At 38.6% G+C, this 16,138-nt stretch overlaps 1 protein-coding gene across 7 annotated transcripts in view; it reads left to right on the top strand.

Moving 5' to 3' along the window:
* rsf1a (remodeling and spacing factor 1a) overlaps positions 1–8,332 on the top strand; it is a 32,158-nt gene extending 23,826 nt beyond the window's left edge. For 4 of the 7 annotated variants that reach the window (XM_044353340.1, XM_044353341.1, XM_044353342.1 and 1 more), the window contains exon 18: positions 927–5,223. In XM_044353340.1, the coding sequence (XP_044209275.1) occupies positions 927–1,792 (866 nt within the window). In that variant the 3' untranslated portion in view covers positions 1,793–5,223. Of the gene's footprint in view, positions 1–926; positions 5,224–7,798 lie in introns of those variants that run through there. The other 3 variants (XR_006403730.1, XR_006403731.1, XR_006403732.1) reach the window with 3 other exon arrangements.
* The last annotated feature ends 7,806 nt before the right edge of the window (positions 8,333–16,138 follow it).

Genomic DNA, 16,138 nt, shown 5'->3' on the forward strand with positions numbered 1-16,138 from the left:
TTAATTTTTCACTTGTCTGTCTAAAAAAATATTTCAGGCTAAACGTTGCTGGATAGTTTCCTCTGTCCTGTTAAGTTGATAACAACAGTTTTTAGTTTTGCTGCTAAACAAAATGAGTTCAGGATTTATCAGGACGATGCTGCTTTACTCCAAACAGTTTCACTGTATGAACCTGGACTGTTTGTGTCTAACAGCTGATCTACTGGATGTGTAGAAGAACACAGAACATTTATTAACATCAGATCCTGACGGCGTGTCGGAGATTTAAATAATCAATGAAGTTATGCTGCTGTGTCTTGTGGGTAAATGCAAACAGCTTCTCTGAATGGAGAGATGCAGAATCTCTCTCTGTTTATATTATTATTATATTAGTATTTATATATACATCCTGAATATTTATCCTGTTATCAAACAAGTTGAGTCCGCTCCTCCTGTCGGTTAATAACGAACGAATTTGGTCTTTGAAAAGGGAAATGATGTCCGTGTTTATCTGCATATAGAGCAGGGAAGTGAGATCTGATCACTAGTGGTCACTCAGGACGCATGTGGAGACGGATGTTAAGACCAGATGTAAACAGGGCTTGAGTTTTATGTGATCGTAAATTGAATACTGTTGGTTTAACAAACTCATTTGAAGACGTCACCTTGGACTTTAGGAAACAACCGAACTGATTAATTGAGAAAATAAAAGTTGATAATGAAAATAATTGTTAGCAGCAGCATTAGTTGCGGACAAAAAATGCACCTTAATCACATTTTTTGAGTGACGATACTTGCAGTGATGAAGGAAACATCTGAGCAGCTTTACTGACTTCCAGCAGTTTTACTTCATGGAGGGAAGAACACGTCTCCTTCACTGCCAACGTTTAACCCAGCAAAGGTTTGATTTGACTCAATAATGCCTTCCTCTTTCTCTCTCCTTTCAGTGTCGCCGTCTTCCAGAGACTCGGAGGAGGAGGACGATTACGAAGACGAAGAGGAAGACGGCCGGAGAAGGAGAGTAAACAGGAGGAGAAGAGAGGAGGAGGAAGACTTCCGCAGGAGCAGGACGAGAGCGAAGCGGAGGCGATACGAAGGCGAGGACGACGAGGAGGACGACAGAGAGAGAGGGAGGCGGCTTAAAAGGAAACTCTTGGAGAAGGAGGACAAAGAAAAGAGGAGGAGATTAAAGAGGACAGACAGAGAAGAGGAAGACCTGGAGAAGATGGGCAGGGGGAAGAGGAGAGAGATACTGTCAGAGCAGCGCCGCAAACGGCTGGCTCAGATGCTGAAGAAACGGAGGCCTTCGACGGACGAGGAGGACGAAGAAGAAGAGTCCGAGGAATCGGAGTCGTCATCAGAAGAGGATCGTCCAGTCCGCAAAAGACTCAACCGCATCGACTCCGATGAGGAAGACGACGACGATGACGAGGAGGAGGAGGAGGAGGAGGAAGAGGAGGAGGAGGAGGAGGGAGGGCAGAAGATGACGACCAAAAAGTCTTCAGTGGTAGAGAGGAGTTGTCGCGTTGCCGGGGCCGACAACAAAGACGGCGGCGACGCTCAGGTCAAGGGGAGGGGCCGTAGCCCTTCTCCGTCAAACGGACATCGGACCTCCAGAGGCCTGGCGAAGCCTGGGGCTGGAAGTCCCGCTGTGCCCAGGGACAATGCAGGATCAGGCAGGCAGGACAGGCACAACGGCCCCTTACATCCAGAGGAGGAGGAGGAAGAAGAGGAGGAGGAGGAGGAGGAGGAGGAGGAGGAAGAGGGCCAGAAAGACTCACTAAACTCTGTCCAGAACAGTCCGCAGTCATGATGGCTGTTTGTGTGAATAATGCTCACTTCTTTGTTTCAGTTTTTTCTTTTAACTGTCAGGCTTTTCACCCACAAACCACCTCTGAAGCTGGATATCTCCCCTCCCTCCACCTTCTTACTCTCTTGTCTTGCTCTCTTCCTCCTCGCTGTTGTATCGTGGTCGAGTGCTCTCTCTCTCCACCATCACATACTGTACGTCACAACAGAAACTCACCCATTTACACTCATCATCATCATCATCATCATCATCATCACCACCACCACCCCCCCCCCCCCTGGCAGAACTATCAGCCAACCAGCCGGACCAAAAGCCTCCTCACGCCAGGACCGGCTGCACTTCACGTTTCAGCGGACGCGCTCACACAGCCGGAGGTTATCGTGACCATTTCCCCCTAAACTCCCCTGAGTTACGGACGTCTTCTTTCCGGTGGGGTCCGCTCGGGCCTGATCTGATTGGACACAGCAGTCTGTTTGTAGTGTACCTCATCCTAAAGCACTTGGTCATTCTCATAACACTTAAATAACCCGCCACCAAGGAGAGCGCCAGTGTCAAACCGAACACTTTGGATCAGGTGAACCCGATTTTAATCCTCACAACAAAAAACTTGTTACTGGTTTATCTGGCCATGCATGCAGGTACTTCTGGTTTTATTGGTCCAGGTTTAGAGATCTTTGCCTCCCAACACGATTAAGTGAATGGAAGTGTAGTTTAGGGTTGTTTCATTGTTGTTGTTGTTGTGCTGTACTGAAAAAATAAATTCAACAGCAACGTCTTTCCAGAAACTATGTTTTTGTTACTCTGAGTAATCCACATGACACACTGGGCCTCATGCAAGAAGCTCTCAACAGATTCCTTCTTAAGAGGCACGTAGGAGCGATTTGAAGAAGATTTGTGGCATTCGTCAATGAACAAGTCGCGAACAGACAGTCTGACTTTCTTCACATGAATTTAAAGTTTAAATATGATACTGAAATCAACTAGAATGAAATATGCAACTACAACAAACTTAAATGAATATTCTGTTCATCATCATCACGGCTGCCAGATGTGCTGATGTTTCTGTCAGTGGTAGTAAACAGCTGCAGCTCTCTGACAGTGTAACATCACCTACTGTAGGCTAACATCTCTCTGATTGTCACATGACGCCTCTCGTATCAGTCACGGAGCGCTTTACTTTAGAAAGACGTTTTTTTTTTAGCATCTTACTTCTTTATTTCTGTCACTTGGATTCTTGTTTTCTAATAGTTTCAGCTCCTCTAATACGACGACTGACGCTGATAAATGTCAGTTTTGTTAATATAATCACAACAGAAGTTATCTCAGGGCACTTTCCACATAGAGCAGGTCAAGACCGAACTCTTTAAATTTACAGAGACACAACATTCCTCCATTAGCAGCGCTCGGCGACGGCGGCAAGAAAAACTCACCTTTAACGGAAAAAAACCTCGAGCAGAACCAGGACTCTAGGTGGACAACATCTGTTGGGTTGAGAGAGAGACACAGAGAAGCACAGCAACAACAATAACAACAATAGAAATATGACTAATAATAATAATAGTGGTAGCAGTGGGCATGAAGCTGGACTAAACGGGAGTCTTTTTGTGAATGAATCTCGTCCACAAACGGAGTGGATCAGGTCGGCTTAGACGGATGTTTTAGGGGGCGTCGATGATGCTGATGATGACGTCAGCAATGCTCAGCTCCTCATGAACGGGTGACGTTCATCAGGCCGAAACCGCAGATTTATGACGAGTTTGAGACTTTAAGAGAGGAAGAAGAAGAGAAGAGAGATTCAGGAGAATATGTGCTTGCATGAGGCCCAGCGTTGCCAGTTTTGAGCAGAATGAAGTAAATATTATCCTGTAAACTTTAAGGTCTGTTGAGGTTTTAAAGGCCAGTTTCAGTGTTTTTAGCACCACAAGCTAAATAACAGATTTACTGTGTTGTGTTGGTGGCAGAAATCTCAAAACCTGGAAAAATAAAACCAAATACTGTCTGTTTGGTTTTCAATCGACCCTTTAAGCAACATGTTTATCATAAATGATCATCATGACCCAAATAAGCAGATGATGTAAAGTTATTAACATGCAAAGTCAATAATTTACCATGTTTATGGTGAATATTAGAGCTGAAAAGATTAGTCAGCAGGTAGAAAACAATTATTCTGATCATCATCCATCGTTTCTGTCGTTCTTTTAAAGGTAAAAATGACTTGATTACAGATTTTCTTTGTCTAATGTGACAATAAATTGAATATTTTTTAGATTTCGATGTGTTGGTTGGACAAAAAGAAATCTGATGACATAAACTTTAGGAAATTATGTCAGGAATTTTTCATCGTTTTCTGACATTTTTTTTTTTTTTAGATTAAATCATTAATAGATTATTGGAGAGAATAAACCAGCAGATTAATCAATCATGAAAATAAACAAGTAAATATATATTCATGTGACTTTTAACATCCTGTAATGAGCAACAAAGCACAGACACCCTGCAGTTCACTTTATTATTGATCCGGTTTTTATGTATTTACATGAAGACTCACTAAACACCTGGCAGATGTGCAAAAAAAATAGATTCTTCAGGCTGCAAATGTCACCAAAAATCAGGCAGTTAAATAATGTCAATCTCATGATCGCTGTTATCCAGCCACACAAATGAATCTAAACATTAAATCTAAGTAAGTAAGAGAGGAATGATCCACATCCTTGATGATGCTGAGAGCTGAAAGAGGCACTCTGGACCATTTTGGATCCGGCAGCCAAAGTGTTCGGTTTCAGATGGTTTGTTACTGGCCTTGTGTCGGCGGGGGACATGTTTGCTGTACATACTTTGCCTGTACGCTGTTCCTTGTAAGATAATAGATGTTCTGTTCTTAGTCCTCTTGTAAAATATAGTGTTATATTTTCTATATGAAGGAGAGGAGGAGAGATGCTGCTGTGAGTGATGTGTGGATCGATCAGCGGTTCGCTTGTTTTGTTTGGAGATTCTGCGGCCGTTGGATTTGTGTGAAATAAGACCAGCGTGGAGCCCGTTCACGAGTACAACGTCACCCCCCTGTTACTGCTCACTTTCAGCCTTGTGTCCTACAGCTTTAAAAAGGTTTTTAACATTTCGTATATATATATATATCCCTGAAGGGGGACCCCCCCCCCCCCCCAACTGTTTTTAAGCAGGAACAGAGCTCTGTATTGTGTCACCGATCAAACAAAGTGACCGCTAACTTTGTCATCTCAGCTTCTAAATGTCCATCGGGATTTATGCTTGTCTGAAACGGTTTTATCGGGTAAAAAGTGTATTTTAAGGTTTACTGTGCGGCCCAAAGCAGAATAGAAGAATTCCTGTAAAGGATCAATCTGGTGATTTTATATATTTTCCTTCTTGTCAACAAATCTCATGTTTGGATCCAAACCAACAATGAACTGATCTACTAACAAGTATTGTGTTTGTATCAGAGCCTGATATATCTTATTAAAAACACGTCAGTGAGTCACACCGCTGCACTGGGTGACATGTTCCTTCATCATGAAGAGTTTTATCACGTTAGTTTGTTTAGAAACGGCTCCAAAGACTAATAACAGCATCATGTTTTCAATCTCTGGAGAGTAGTTCTGTGTAATGCAGACGCAACTGAGCATGTGCGGGATCAAAGCTCCTTTTACAGCTTCACTAGCTTGTTGTGCTACATATCACAACCTCTTGACTTTGTACTGAAGTTATTTACAAGGCACAATGTAGGAGCGGCATTCCCGCACATGCTCAGTAGCGTCTGCATTACACAGAACTACTCTCTGAAGACTGAAAACATGATGCTGTTATTAGTCTTTGGAGCCGTTTCTAAACTAACTAACGTGATAAAACTCTTCATGATGAAGGAACATGTCACCCAGTGCAGCGATGTGACTCACTGATGTGTTTTTAATAAGATATATCAGGCTGTAGATACACACACAATACTTGTTAGTAGATAGGTTCATTGTTGGTTTTGGATCCAAACATGAGATTTGCTGACAAGAAGGAAAATATATAAAATCACCAGATTGATCCTTTAACTTGTTACAGTCAGATCACTGTTTAGGCTTTAAATGAGTTTTATCCTGCTGTTCAGGTAAACAGAGCTGTTGATGGGACAGTTCAGTCCGGTTCTCTTTGGGTTAACATCACTGGTATCACAAAGCTGCTCATCAGCTGGGAGCTAAATTAACAGTGTGTTTCTTTTCTGGTAAACGACAACAGTTGGTTTACTTTTTATTTCCAGAGTTTTGATCAGGAAGCGGCCTCATGTTATCGACGGGATAAGAGCGTTGAAGCTGTCTACGCTGTAGGGAACAGAAGAAACTTTAAGAAGAAAACTCACAGTTAAAATGCAGCTATAACCATCATTCATTATGTATTTAGTGTTTGTGAACACGGAAACAGCAAAATCGATTCTACTGATCTATAAATACGTCTCTTCGTTTGTGATCGCAGCCCCTTTTTTGTCCATTTCGGGATCCCGTAGGATGACGACTGATCTGACGGTCTGAAGTTAGAAGTAGCCGTGCAGCGTAGGTTACCGTGGTGATCTTACCTGGTTAAAAGTGAGCCGGCTTTGTGACACCAGAAACCCCAAAGATATCTGGATCACCCGCTAATCCGGCTTTGTGATACGGGCCCCTGGTGTTAGCATGGATACGTCTATCTGACAACAACAGATGTTTGCTCTGATTCCCCTGCAGCTCTTTTCTTTTATTTCTTTCTGTCAGTAAAAAAAAAGTTTCTTTTGAAGCTGAAAGCGATGATATCCAAACTCTTGATCTGTCTGCAGCTCCGATCCTGATCTGATGATTCAGGAGATTTTTCCAGAATTTCTTTGGATTCACATTTGATGTGTCGAGAAAGAGACGAAAGTGTTTGAATCTCTGTTTTTAAATCATTTTAGCATAAGAGGACACATACTGTATATTTTAACTAGCAACAAATGCTCTCAGCTGACGTCTCCCAAAAACATAAAAAAGTATATTTTAAATGACCTTCCCCCTCAAGTTACAAACAGAAACCAAACTGAAGCGTTCCAGGTGCAAGAAATACATAAAACACAACGCGACCATCTAATATTCCAAAAACAGTTTTCTTCTTGATCTTGAGATGTGTCAAAAAAACCCACAAACTCCTGAACAAAAGCAGTAATTCAAAACCTTTAAGAAGTGGTGGTAACACTTAATTTCACAGGACCTTTAATTTTATACTAATTTCCTGGAAATTTGTGCAGTAATTTGCAGGTAGTTCATTTTTAGAACATTTTACAGAGAGGACGGTGCAGTTTGGTACAAATTATTAGAAAAAACAGGGGGAAAAAAAGTCGGTTTATAGTTGAGTTTTCAATGTGTAGTTTTGTGTGTCATCTGCATATTAGCTTGTTTCTTAAAAACACACAAAACTACACTGAAAACTGAGTGTTTTATGTCAGTTAAAGAATCGTCAAGTGTCTAATTTATTAAGAATTTTTGCAAATTAACGACTACGTATGAACCAAAATATAATGACAGTATAACACTTGTGTTTTTCTTATTTGTACCAGATTGCACCTCTATGGAAAATGAAGCGTTACGCACCAGCAAACTACTGCAGGAAATGAGTTTAAAATAAAGGGAGCTGTAATATAAAGTCTCTCAGGGGTCAGACTGATGTTAGTTTCTGTCTCTTCTCACAGAATATAAAAGTTTATTTTTTTTCTGCTTTTATTCCATTTTGAAATCAAACTCTTAGAGTTTATATTGACGAACAAACTCAGAAAATGATTTTTTTTCTGCTTTTTTGAAAAATCACTACTTTTTCTTTGGTTTCAGGATTTGTGTTGAAGAAGCGCTCAGTTTGCCAAAAAAAAAAAAAAAAAAGCACCCAAATAAGAAGAAATGGTTGAATCAATAATTGTGATTACTGGTTTTTGGTACTGTCTGGTACTGGTGCTCTCTGGCAGTCAGATAAATGTGGGGTTTGATGGAGTTTCCTGTTTTTTTTTTCCAGGTACTTTTCCTGCAGATGTTGTGAAAAGCCACCAATCAGATGAGATAAAATGCTGTTTTGGACTGTGTTTCATCACCTGTTTTACCTTCTAATGCATTTCCAGTGGAGATGTGTGTAGATGTGAAGCAGCATGTGTGTGGAAAATCCCCTTCATGCAGAACTGCGAGGGCAGCGTTTTAACAATCTTGGAGGATTTCACTTCAATTTTTTATAATCAGTTTTTTACCCAAGACTTTTTTTCCCCCCCTCTTATCGTGATGGAAAATCATCAGACAGCATTTGGGACAGTGAGTTTAATGTGTGTTTATGCCACCAGCCCAAAATCATTCCACTGAAGCTGATGAGCGTCTGTGTCGGCTGTTTGAAAGCAGCCGCTGCAGCAGATCCTGCTGGTTTTCAAATGTTCAGCCCAACTAATCTGGATTCAGACAGGCTCCTTCCATTTCTCTGTTGTACTGTTACTGTAGTATCGCTGTAACATAAATGTTTTCTAAGTTATTAAAACCAACATCCCAGGCATCTCCTCAAAAAACACACTGTGTCTGTGCCTTCTTTTTTTATTCCTGCTTGATTGAAAATTGATTCCAGTCCTGATGGAGAGCAGAGGAGGAGGAGGAGGAGGAGGATGATTATCCTGCAGGTGTGATGAAAACATGTCACAAATGAAATCTAATGTAACCGTTATGAAACAGGGCTGGAAGAAGTACTCAGATCTTTACTTCAGTCAAAGTAAAGCAATGTAAAAATACTACATTACAAGTAAAAGTCCTGCATGAAAAATCCTACCACAGTAAAAGTACATAAGTATTATGAGCTTGATGTAGTTAAAGTATTGCAGTACATAAGTATTAAAAAGTAGTAAAGTGCTCAAAACACAAAAAAACATTTAAGCAAATAAAAACATAAATAAATACATGAAGAAATAAAGGAATGAAGTAAACAATGACAATTTCTTTTAAAAAAAATATTACACATACAGTATAATTATAACAAACACAATAACATGTAATATAACAAATTTAACAAAACAACTGAAATTAAATGTAATTAACTAAATGAAGTGGTGTTTCCTGTTTCACTGCTAAATAAATCAATAAATTGTCAACCAGAGCTACATTTACATAAACTGATAAATTATTTCACACTGATGCAGCAGCCGATTCACCGACAAGCTCCTGCACCACTGATTATGGAAACCACCAACTACGCTAAGATTGAGGTACATTATTGTTCCCGTTTTTTCATTTTTAAACACAACCTTAGAATACAGTAGATGCCATAATGTTCTTTCCTCTCTTTGTTTGTTTTTTTTTTTTTTTGTTTGTTTTTTTACAATTTTGAAGTATACAAAGGAAAATTACAGATTTATATTATTACGTTTAGAAAAAGTGTAACAATTTGACTTGTAAGGATGTGACAGTGCTGGTGGGCTGGAAAGAGAGAGGCTGTGGCTGATTCACATAGAAAGTATTTTCTCAAGGAAGAGATATGCTTCCATTTTATTAAATGTATCAGTCCACACTGAATCCCAGACACTCTCAAGGAGATGCACCATGTTTTTTACACTCTCAGTCTGTTTCTGTCGCGTTAAGTGAAGCAAAATCTCAGCAGGCAGTTGTTCTAGTTTTTATTTATTATTTATTTTTATTTATTCATTAAACTTCATACAAAGGTTAGTAAACAGAAGAAACCTAAATGAAACCTAATTCACCTGCACACAGTTTTTCTGGTACTTAGCAGGTCAGTGGTTCCTGCATCTCGGAGAAGTTGTCACAGTTCTTCTGTGGGTTCAGGTGTTTCAGCTGCTTCTGTCTCTTTTTGGCTTTTGACGTCTTACAAAAAGCAGTGTGTAGTCGGGGTCACATTTCACATGTCTATGAGTTGTTAACAGCTCCACCAAATAGTGATTTTTCCCTCTAAACTTCTCACATGCTTTCATTTCAATAAATGTTCAAATGATCCAATATTTCAGCAAAAATCAAAGATTAGAGAAAAAGTCCAAAAACTGAAAACAGATTTGTGTATCAGAACTTTGTTTTTTCTTCTTTCCTCTCCCATTAATCATCTCACCACCCCTCAGATTTATCTGCTGACCCTTTGGAGGGGCCCGACCCCTAGGTTGGGAACCAGTGGACTAAACTAGCTAACTGTATATAAAGTAGTGTAAACTAGCTCCACCTCCAGCAGCTACAACAGTAACATGCTGCTCTAACACTGATGCTTCACTGTTAATAATCTAATGATGTCATATATAATAATATATCAGTCAGAGGAACCAAACCACTACTTTTACTGCAATACTTTAACTACATCAAGCTCATAATACTTATGTACTTTTACTGCAATACTTTAACTACATCAAGCTCATAATACTTATGTACTTTTACTGTAGTAGGATTTTTTCATGCAGGACTTTTACTGGTAATGGAGTATTTTTACATTGCTGTGTTGGTAACTTTTACTTACTGAATACATCTTCCATCACTGGTTAAGTGACAAGGTACATTTACTTTATCTCAACAGACTCGTGTTTATCATTGGTGTGACAGAGATGGACACGAGCAGGGACATCCTTGAAGTACTTCTTGAAAGTGGAGAAGTTCTGGAGATTGATGACGCTGCATGGCAGCCATTTGATGAGGAGCTAAAAAAAAGGAAAGATAGAGGTTGAAATAAAGGTTTAAGGCAAGTCCATCAGCCATATTCAACGTGCAAGCAGGGAAATATAATTTGTTTGCAAATGTAATATAAAAATGTAATATAGTTATTAATTTCCTGCACATCCTTCACTATACCATTTATTGTATTTATTATACTGATTATACCTATGGGATTCTTATTTATTGTTATTTATTATGCAGTGTTAAAATTTATGTACAAATGTATTTATTATATATTATTAACTATATTTACTGTATTTATTGTATTTATTATGCTAATTATATTTATTGGATTCTTATTTATTGTTATTTGTTGCGCACTGTTAAAAGTTTATGTACAAATGTATTCATTAACTTTTATTAACTGTTTTAATTGTATTTATTAGGGAGCGAGACTACTGTAAAACAATTGTTTTTCGTGTGTTTGTTTGTTTCTTTCTTTCTTTATTATTATGCCACTTAAACCCTAAATTTGACCCTCTAAACATGCTCAGAAACTCACCAAATTTGGCACACACATCCGGTCTGGTGAAAAATTTGATAAAATGTAAAAATTAACCCCTAAAGTGCCAAAATAAGCTCTATAGCGCCACCGAGGTAACTAAAATGGCAGCCACGGCCCGTAGGAATGTCGTAGAGAGATCAAACCAAAACCCCGAACAAACGCCATCTCCTCTGAGGGCGTTAATGGTATCGGCTTCAAACTTATAATAGTTTATAATACATGACTTATGACACTATGCTGAAAAAAAGTTTGAAACTTTTTAAAACTTTGTAATAACTCGAACGGTTTAGATTTGATAAGCCCTGAAAGTTGCAGTGCCACATCACCCTTACAATGTAAACCAATGGGGAGGCAATCTATGAGCATGAACTTTGTGTCAAACAGAGGCTTCTGACATCTAAACTATAAGTCTGACCACTTTCAAACCTGTATCAATGGATTCTAAATGAAATTTCCTACTAAAAAATATAATTTTTAATGTAAGGTTTGGCCAAAGTTATGGGATTTATGAGGAGATTTCACAAGAAGCGTACTCTAAAATCCTCCTCTCCAACTGCTCCTGGTGATGTCACTCCCTCAGTGCTGTGAAACATTCTGCAATACACACTCATTATAAAATCACAGGAGGAGCAAGAAAAGACTTTAAAACTCACACTCTAATATCTCAAAAACAATAAAAGATAGAAAACACATGTAAATTCAAGATTTGTAGGTCAAAGTCTCGTGACTCATTTAAAGTTCAAAAGAAGTTTGTATCTAAAACTATGTGGAAGCAGTAAATGTTCAAATAGGTGTGGGTTCGCTCACACTCTCCATTCAAATATATGAGTATTTTTCTGTCCAGCTGCAGTTACTTATTGTCTCTACACACCTGACAGTACACATGTCAATCAAACTTTGACCAGGTCATGTGGGTTAAAAGTCTTTCCTTTTCTAGAAATAGACTTGATGAAAATGAGGAAATTAATTTATTTTACACACAAACTCATCAAGACTTTTCAATTTACTAATTGAAATTCAAGTGAATGGACCCAAAGCTTGCATAATTTTGATGACGCAGGTGTGAGCAAGACAGACATGTCTCACCCTGCAGAAAATTCTCATCCTGTCAATCAAACTTTCAAAATAAAAGCACACCAAACTTGTAAGAAATATCCCTCATTTTTAAAAAGCAAAATGATCTGATCCTGACGGGCCAGAGTGCGAGGTCCCGACCAAAGCTGCTTTAATATTTTTGTTTGTTTCTGTCTGATCAGAATTTAAAATATAACAAGTTTTGTGTTTGAAATGTAGGTGAGCTGCCCTTTTGTTGACATTTTTATTACAGATTGTACCTTTAATGCCTGCTGAGAACCGAATAAATCCTCCAGTCTCATCATTAGTATAAGTGGGTGTGAGGTTTCCCTCTGCTGGTTTACAGAGGCATCACCATTATTTATGGATAGGTCTGTATTCATAAGACTCTGCTAAGACCAGCAAAAATAGATCAGAGGAGAGAGAGAGAGAGAGGATCCTTAATTTTCTTATGAAGCTTTTAAGTTGAATTGAATATTATTCTCTATCATTCAGATACAATATATGTCTTGCACTTTACATATATTTGCACTATGCCTTTTTCTTGACTGGAGACTTCATTGTCTTCACCTGAATTTAAAATACAGTTTGCTGATTTTTCATGAGCTCAACTTGCTGTTGTAATAATGACCTGTCAGTGGGTTCAAATTTGACTTGTTATAATTGATTTAGAGATGAGAATTATACACAATATATCAGTTCTGTGAGCTGTTTTACATTGAAAACATAACAGGTCAAACCACTGAGTCCATCACACATATGAGTGACACCTAGAACCACTTCCTTTTTCTCTCTCCGTCTATAAAAATAAGAAACAACACTCTGCTTGGTCAAAGTTTCCGCATGTTCTCCTCTGAAGCCGATCACATACAGGACTGTATTTCAGGCTGTTCAGTGTAGGATGTTCATGTTTTCTATTCAATAAAGTAGAGAAGTTTGTCTGAAAGCTGCTGACTGGGTCAACAGAGGCTGAACAGTGAGGAGACATGGAAGCTGTGGTTGGACTGTTGGTGATGCTGCTCGGCGTCTCTCATGGTGAGCGGTTTCACTATTTGACATTTTAATATTGAATTTATTGTTATGTGAGTAACATGTTGTGCAACTGTGACTTTTTATCAAGTAGGATCAAGTATAGTGAGTAGTTCTTCAGTGACGTGTTATGCAGCTCAAAAGATCAAAATGAATAAAAAGTTGTTTCATAGAGTAAAAGAACATTCAGAGATTAAATTCCACATCAGTGTGCATGTACAGAAAATATTGGTTAGTATCCACTACAGATGAATGTATTACATTATACTTTAAGGATGTAAGGACTTCTTCTCTTCAGATATTTAATTTTTCTCCCGTTCTTTACGTTTTTTTTCTGACGTAAAAAAACAAATACACTTATGATTCTTATACTAACATTATTTTATTGGAAACACCATAGAAATTACTGTGAGTTGAACTTCCAACATATGATTTGGTATCTTTGGAAAACTTCAGATATAAAGATGTGTAGGGGTGGAGGAAAACACAGCATGACTTTGTAATGACCAGGTGAGGTTAATTAGTAAAGCTAGATTAAACCAAATGCCTAAATGTACTACAGTGACACATTGACATGTAATGCTAACTGTGCTCTGAGAGAGACAGAGTTGTTTCTGTTTTAAAACATGAATATTTGCACCTGCATAAAACATCGTCACAGTTGTTAATTTAGTAGAAATGCAATGACCTCAACTGTGATAACATTTTCTTCACTGTATTTTTCTATATTTCCAGGAATTGAAACCCACTGTGATGGCAGACAGAATGGAACTCAGTGTTATGGAGCTCTGGGAGGAACTGTGGTGCTCCAGCTGATGGACAACGCCTCAGAAATATTTAGATACCAATGGAAAAAAAACAAAATCTTAAAAATACTTGATGGGAGAAAGGATAATATTGTGTCTAATCTGATGAAGGACAGATCTGTCTTTACTCCCAGTAATGGAACATTTAGGATAAATAACGTGAACAGGACTGATGGTGCTGAATATACCCTTGAAATCTTTGATTCAAATGGACATGCATCAGAACCGCGGACTCTTCAGTTGTCTATTCAAGGTAAATAACTACTTTTGCTATTATTAATCTTATAATTTCATTTCTATTATTCACAATAAACCAACAGCTACGTAATTTGAATTATAGATTCAAAATTCAAAATACAAATGATTTTGGAAAATGAAACCAGGTAAATACACACAAATACACATACTACTATACAAATACTATTTCTACATTTGTAAACAAACATTTCACATGAAATACTCAATGTGCCACTGACACATACTGTAACTATAGCATTACATGTACTGAAGCATTTTATTCTATACTTCTGTATATGAATTTACATTGTAAACACTGAATATGTTTATGGCCACATTGTTTCTCTCAGCTCCTGTGTCCTCTGTCCTGCTGGACTCTGAGTGTCTGTCCCAGGGAGAGATGAGGGTGTCCTGCTCCTCTGAGGGAGGGGACAGTCCTCAGTACAGCTGGACTCTGGATGGACACACACTGACAGACGCTCAGCTCGTCTCTGGAAATAACGAGACCAACAACATCACTCTGAAACAAGACGTCTCAGGACTACTGGTCTGCTCCGTCAGGAATCACGTCAGTAATGTCTCGAAAGAAGAGAAGATATCTACGTGTGGTGAGACAGAACTTAACTAGAAATAAACTTGATAATTGATGATTACACTGTACATTAGTCACAGTTGATCTGTTTGTTTGTCCGTAGGCTTCATATTCATCAACTGCACCTTACCTGATGGGACAAACATATCACAGTGGGTGTTTTCAGCCAATAACACTCTGTGTATTGATCCAACAACAACCCCTACCATGATCACAGACACTACAGTCTCCAGTGTGGGTAAGAAGATAAACCCTCCATTAATATCACACTCTACAATCAAACTGTGACCAACAGCAGTGATGACTCATGGTACATTTACATTAGTAAGTGAAAACTAACTCTGCTGCAGTGGATTCATTCAGGTCATTTTCTCTTTTCTTCCCATGTATGTCTGCATGAAAACACCTTTCATCAAGAACATGTTTACTGAAAGATCTGTGTTTCTCTTGTGTCGTTTATTACTAAAACATGTTATTTGCCAGTACTGGCTGGTGTCCTCTCAGCGCTGGTAATTCTGTTAATAGTCGGGGTGGCAGTCGTCTGTTGTCACAAGAAAAAGCAAAACAACAAACCTAAAGGTACAAAGTTTCTTTTGTCATTACTGCATTAAAAGATGGTTGTTTTTGTCCACTCATAGATTAAAGGAATAGTTTGACATTTTGGGACACTAATTAGCTTTCTTTCTCAGAGTTAGAGGAGAGGATCGATACCACTCTTATATGTTTGTTAAATGTGAAGCTAGCAGCCAGTTAGCTTAGCTTAGCACAAAGACTGGAAACAGGGGGATACAGCTAGCCTGGCTCTATATGAAGGTATAAAAATCTGCCTACCAGCACCTCTAAAGTTCAGTAATTCATGTTATATCTTGTTAATTTATGAACTTTAGACTTTTTGAAAGAGTCAGACTAGCTGTTTCCGGTCTTTGTGCTAAGCTAAGCTAACCTAACCGTCTCCTGGCTATTGCTTCATATTTAATGTACAAACAGGAGAGTACTATTAGTCTTTTCAGGTCTACTGCCCAGAATGTCAAAGAATTTCTTTAACAATCCGCTGTTATCACTGAGTATGTGTAGTCATGCAGTGTTTAATGTGTTCCTCCTTCCACTCTACAGAAGAAGAAGAAGATGACCAAGAATTGACCTGTGCTGATGTCAAGATCGTGCAGCGGCAGGGGAGGCAGATGCATCAGACGGCAGAGATGGAGGTGGAGTACGGCCAAGTCAACTTTTCAGGGCGACCTCGGAAAACTGTTAAACCATCAGAAGATGAATCTGTGTACGCTAAGGTCCATAAAAACAGGTGATACGCAGTGTTCAGCGTATTTACATTATTATATAAAAAACTTCTTAAAAAATGTCTTTCATGAATTAGACCAAATTTAATTTACTAACTTAGTGTTAGGTTTGTTCATTTCAGTGTTGTTCTTCTTCATTGCT

The sequence above is a fragment of the Thunnus albacares genome, chromosome 6 (genome assembly GCF_914725855.1).
Source record: "Thunnus albacares chromosome 6, fThuAlb1.1, whole genome shotgun sequence".
In the NCBI taxonomy this organism is placed as follows: domain Eukaryota; kingdom Metazoa; phylum Chordata; class Actinopteri; order Scombriformes; family Scombridae; genus Thunnus; species Thunnus albacares.